Source organism: Aptenodytes forsteri, unplaced genomic scaffold, assembly GCF_000699145.1.
Source record: "Aptenodytes forsteri isolate BGI_AS27 unplaced genomic scaffold, ASM69914v1 Scaffold14, whole genome shotgun sequence".
NCBI classification, from domain to species: Eukaryota; Metazoa; Chordata; class Aves; order Sphenisciformes; family Spheniscidae; genus Aptenodytes; species Aptenodytes forsteri.
Genome location: NW_008794457.1, coordinates 1,812,814 through 1,818,912, shown reverse-complemented (window position 1 = coordinate 1,818,912; position 6,099 = coordinate 1,812,814). Strand labels below are relative to the sequence as shown.

At 44.3% G+C, this 6,099-nt stretch overlaps 1 protein-coding gene across 1 annotated transcript; it reads right to left on the bottom strand.

Annotated features, from left to right (window-relative positions):
* Positions 1–1,532: 1,532 nt before the first annotated feature.
* CMTR2 (cap methyltransferase 2) lies at positions 1,533–4,272 on the bottom strand. Its single transcript, XM_009290789.2, has one exon. It carries the CDS (start codon positions 4,258–4,260, stop codon positions 1,966–1,968), a length of 2,295 nt encoding a protein of 764 aa, XP_009289064.1. The 5' UTR covers positions 4,261–4,272; the 3' UTR covers positions 1,533–1,965.
* Between the last annotated feature and the right edge of the window lie 1,827 nt (positions 4,273–6,099).

The window sequence follows — 6,099 nt, the reverse complement described above, 5'->3', positions numbered from 1 at the left end:
ATACTGTCTCATCACCCGTTCTTCTACAATATTTCTTCCTCCCTTCTTTATTCTGGTTTTTAGTATTTCTTTTTTATTCCTCAGTGAAATTAATCTGTGGCCCTGCTTGCACTCTTGAGCATACAGGTTCAAAAATGATTTACAGGAGAAGCTATTACTGCGTATATCTCCCAATCTGTAGCCTCTGTTCCCTTCCTTCCTGGTCTGAGAGAGGAAGCGTGACTCAGGCCACAGCAAAAAGAGCAAGTTCATTTAAATAAATTAAAATGGACAATGAGCAATTCCAGAAGCTTTTGTTAGGCTTCTATTTACAGGCAACTGTAAAAAGCAAGACTTTTAGAAAATGTTATGAATTAGTCAGACCTGAGCCACCAACTCATTCGCCTATCAAGTTCTTAAAAAATGAACTGTCAAATGCATTAAACTCTGCCCCGATCAACGTGGCAAGAAAGCCTATTAAATGTGCAGCACCTCCAGACAAAACAGTTTTTCAACAGTGCTTTTAATCGCTTACCAGTAATCAATTACCCTTCAAGCTCCCACATTATAGAACTCGAAGCGCTTCCAGAAGGTGACTGGTAATTCATCAGGAGACTACATTTTCCTTCTTACTAACGCCACTCTTCCGACCTTTTTCTGCGAGATCCTGCACATATCAACAGCAAAGCCGTTTTTCCTTTAAACATCTTTTCTCCCTCTGAGCAGGTTTTTCCACGTATACTACAAACTTAAAACTAAATGTTAATATACACAAGTTAGGCCTCAAAATTTAGGTCTCAAAGGAGCAATATGGAAAATAAAATTTGACTCCCTTAAAGGAACAGTCAGTTACCAATTTCATAATTTTTATCCTGAAGGGGAACCAACTGCAATCTTAACCATACTTTGCCAAGGAAAGTTATCACGTATTTCTTCAGCTTAATGCTCCTCCAGTGGTACCCAAAGCATTTCTTGATACACAGATCTGCGCACGATCATGTTTTTAGCCTGAAAAACATTTGCAGTTCCTCATTAACAGCTGCTGCCATAGACAGAGGCAAGTCTTCACTTTCACTCAGGAGTCTCAAATTATTTTAAGGAGCCATAAGCCATGTAAAAATAACATTATAACAGCCCAATCATTGATGGGGAGACAAAGCCACACAATAACCCGTCAAAAACCATACACAGCCTGCTGCTCTTCGCATAAACAAAATTAAAACCAAAGAGCATCTTTCCCTGGACACCTCTGCTACTGCTTACAGGCAGTCATTTTTAACCCAGCCTTTGTGAGACAGCTGCCTGCTCACAAGACGCTCATCCCTCAAGTCTTACATCAGGCTTGCACGCCGCTGAGCATTCTGGCCCAAACCTCACATTTTGGCTCCTACAAACCCCCGGAAAAGTAAGCAGGTGGGTCAAAACTCCCACATTTTGCTCCGCAGAAGAGGGCTGATGTCACACAACAGGGTTTTTGGGGAGAGTGCGTGTCCAGTAAAGAGCTCATTAGTTTATTCAGATGCTGCAGATACTCAACAAGTGGATGTGGGAGGCCTCGGTAACCAACGCACAGCAAAGCGGCACTAGTCCTTAGAGGCTCATGGGAGGTCAAACAAGCATCGTCTGGCCTGATGCAACAGGTATAAATCACCATACCACCTCTGATCACGAAGGCCACAGTTCTGACCTAGGTGGCACACAAAGAAGTTTGCTCAGGGAGAGCCGTGACAGAGGAGAAACAGTTTCTCCACTTCAATCACTGTCCCTCCCAAGTCTCCCGTGCCTGAGATTAAGCCTCAGGTTTCTGTATGACAGGCTGATGTGGCACAAGTGGGATCGATAGTTCAAAACATCCTCCCAACGCTAACAATATCACACCAAGGTTTTACAGTAACATTACCCTCACATTAACAATGTTTTTAACACTTTCTGCCTGCCTGTGAAACAAGGTCTAGCAGCAGCAACTTGCTCAATTCTAGAATTATTCTAAAGTGAAATATTGCTAGCGATTTGCTGCTGCTTAGCTTGCACAATCAAGTGGAGCTGTCTCTTTGCAATGGCTGTGTTCAAGTCCCATAAGAACTCCAACAGTTTGCCCTGGAGGAGAACCTCCATAGGCACAAACTGCAAAACTTGCTGGGGAGAGTCCGTGTCCAGTAAAGAGCTCATGAGTTTATTCAGATGCTGCAGATATTCAACAACTGGATGTGGGAGGCCTCGGTAACCAACGCACAGCAAAGCGGCACTAGTCCTTAGAGGCTCATGGGAGGTCGGACAAGCGAATGTGATGCATCTGAAACAGCAATGCAGTATAAAGACCAGGCCAGCTGTGAAGCGTGTAAAACAAGAGAGAACAGGCAAAATCAACACATCTCCCATTGAAAGCTGATTCAATGAATGCAGAACGCACTCCAAAAGCTGCTGCTGGTACTTTGGTTCTCCATCATAAAGCAAAGAGAAGCTGAAAGTCTGCAGCGCGGCCGAGTCCAGGAGCTTTATTTCCATACTGGGTTGGCTTTCAGTATCACAGAGGGATGGGAAGTCCACCACAAGGCACCTGAATTGGTCACTACGTTTTTCATTTAGGACTTCCTGATGACACCTGGAAAGATCAGACACTTCTGCCAATATCAGTTCCCCAGGAAGAACTTCACACGAGTGACAAGGCTGCAGCATTTGTCTGCTTTTCAACCTCCCCCCCAGCAATTCTTTCATAGCTTCATTAAGATTTTCCAAGACTTGACCATCACAAAATGGAGAACATTTTACCACAGGTAGTCTTTTTCCTTCCAAGATGTACCACAAGCTACACTCAAGGTTAGAAGATGATCCTTCCAAGAGGCACATTTTACCAGCATTATTTAAGCTATGTTCTTCAGCCCAGTGATTAAAATAGCCCTTTGCCACTTTATCATTCCATGTAAGGGTTTCCAGCATCTTCCTCTCATTGTACGTACTAAAATATCTGTTTCTTTGCCCAAACCATTTTGCATTCATGCTGCAACCAGTCTGAGATTTCTTGACAAGCCAGTTATTTCTGGCAATGGGTTTCATATGAAGTCTCTGCATGAAGAACTCTACTGCACAGTCTCTTAACTTGTTCAGTTTCGTCTGCTCTGCTTCTTCCATGTGCTCAAAGAGATGGATGTTCTCAGAGATAGTCTCTACCTGGCACTTGTGGAAGAACATGCAACACTCTTCATGTATTTTAAGAAAAGATTCTGGTAGCATATGCTGGGGAAAAAGTGCTTTGTTGACCATTTCTGTTCCAAAGTTCTGTATCATCTTAGAAAGCAGCAGGTGAATGCTTTCTCTGCCCATATAACGAAGACAAATCACATAGGCCTCCGAGTTTCCAGCTTTGCTAGTGGCTGGCTTAAAGACATGGACCTCCTCAAAAGAGCAGTTTAGCAGAAAGAGCAGATTGGTAGAAAAGTGTTCAAACAGCGTGAACATCTTCAGAACAAAGGATCCCCCAGTGCCCAGGATCATTAAAGCAGTGACTGTTTCACAGTAATGAAGGGGTGAGACAAGAGCCTCCTGTTCACCTGGATTTCCCTGGCAATCAAAGCTGCCATCAGCAGTTACCAAGTGAACTGTGGTCATGTGACTTACAAAGTTCTGAAGTCCTGTTAGATATTTCAATGTCATCACATCACCGGTGTTATCGGGGCCAAAGTACCACCAAGGCAACGTATTTGCTATAAGACGGTCATCCATGATCATCATAAGGGTGTCGTTTGCTTCATGATACGGGTTTAGAGTATTAGCTACCCAATTCCAGTCGCAAGGGGCATGGTGGGATTTCAAGTAGTGATTGAGGCTGGCTATAAAAGCTCCAGGTGCTTCACAGAGGTGGACAGAATTCAGTTCACCGTCCTGAAGAGCTTCCACAGGGAGAAGAGGAAAACCGCACAGGATCTCATGAAACTTGCACCAGGCCTGGGTGCACAGCTCAGCATTCACAGATTTCTTCACATGAGGAATTATTTTCCCCGCTTTATTGGTAAACGAGGTGTGCTGATGCCATTCGTCCAGGTTCTTATCACTCAGTTGATTCTTCACTTCATTCATCGAGTCCTTCAGAGCCAGGAGCGAGTTGAATTCCTTGTGATCGCATGTAAAAGCCTCACTGGGATCTGGTAGCTGCCATTCATTATTCACTGGCTTAGCGTAAGTAAATTTCTTTGCAAAGAGCTTCTCAATTTCAGAAAGAATTTCAGGACTGAACTTTTCAAGGTTTGTAGTCTGGTCAACATAAGGCTTCTTACATTTGTTCATTCTTGGATTGATTCACAATCTGGAGAACAGCAGGGGAGAAGAAACAATGTCACTCCAATCACAAGTATATATAAATAAGCAAAGCTTTTTTTTTTTTTTAAATAAAAATGTCTCCTGCTTAAGCTCTGTATTCGAGAATGAGAGAGAGAAATGCTTCACGGAATCACATACCAACGAGGAAAATAAATGAGGGCTATCCTGACTGAGGCTATTTGGAAATGGGGAGGTTCACAGGTTCAATCACCCTTCATGCTATTTACGTAGAAAGAGAAGAAGAGTTGGCTGCTGCTTTGGCTCTTCACTGACCTCCAAATACTCTGCTCGCTATATAGGTCTAAACACTTAAATACAACTATCTCCCTCGGTCACAAAAGAGAACATATCACAAGCTATACAAATTAACCAAGCGGCCCAGAAATCTTTCCATCTGATTATGGTAGTATTTATCCATCTCTCTCACAGCATGAGGAGTGGGGAGCTACAAGCAAAGGCAGCTTTGAGAGGGAGCACAGCTGTTCCTCCTATTTCCTCCTAACTCACAACAGCTAACCCTCGCACCTCTTCCACCAAACCCACTGTGATGCTGGGAGAGCTCCCTCACTGGCATCCCCCGGCACCCTTTAGCTGAAGAGACCCTGGTGAGAGGTTTCACGCCAGCCTGCAAGCAAAACCCCTCTACTTGTGCTCTCAGCGTTACAGCTCTCTGCCAGACCACTGCAAATCCTTACACCTAGCTTTCCCTACTGGAAAAAGTGACAAATCTGAAGTGAGAAGAGACTTTCTTGCATCTGAGATCAATGCTAACTCATGCTTGATGTTAAAGTAGAAAGTAGTCCAGAGTGTTGTGCTCTGAGTGGAGAAAGGCAGACTAACACAAGCATACTCTGCACAAAGCTAACGAGGCTGCTGCCATCTGCTCCAGTGCACAGCACAAAGCACACAAGGCAGAAGTTAGGTTCATTAACCAGAAATCAGCCAGCCAGCAATCTATTCAAAATGAAGATGTTCATTTAAGCAAAAGAATTTAATCAAAATTACCACAAGACAGGAAATCCCTCAGTGTATCATTTTAACCATCCCATTCCCTCAGAAGCAAAATACAATGATCTTAAGTGTTACAAAACAGTTTAGTGTGAGAAAATATTGGATTAAAATTGAAAGTGTCGAAAAACTTTGGAAGCAGACAGGACAAAGAATGGCTAACCTAAACAATTCACACTTCCCCTTGAATCCGTGTAGCATCTCAGGCCACAGCCCCATGAGCACAGCTGTCTCCTCTCAACCATCAGCCCTCTGAGGAGAAGCACATGGTTAAGTACATAGGGGTGAAGTTTCACCTCATTTTCCCAAGTCGACTGCCTTTTGAGAAGTGTAGTTAGTTTCACTTTCCTTTATGCAGCTGTACTTTGGCTTTAATCTAGTCCTTTCTCAGTACAGGTGCTGAGGACAAGGGGAAGACTCAGGGAAACACAGGAGCATATTGTGCCCTGAACTAGTTTTACTTCATTTTTAAATACCAACTATGAGCACAGCCTTTTAATTACAGCTCACACCAGCAAATCCCGAAACAAGCTATCGTCCAAAGCATGACAAGGAAACAGGCAGGCAGTCACCTGCTTTTTCTTTTTTATAATTATTTCCAGTGCCCATTGGCCTGGACTCGATTCAAGGCTGCTGAAGGGCTCTGGGCTCCTCCCTACCCCGCAGCTCCTCACACATCCCAGCGCCGGGGGAAAGCCCGCGCCCCGCACACCAGCTCCCTCTCGGATCAGCCCTACCCAACAGCCAGCCCCGACACACGCTGAGGGCTCACAGGGCCGCGGCGCCCCGGGGAAACCC

Coding starts and splice junctions, on each gene's coding strand:
- CMTR2 (XM_009290789.2), bottom strand. CDS start 4,260: ATGAACAAATGTAAGAAGCCTTATGTTGACCAGACTACAAACCTTGAA.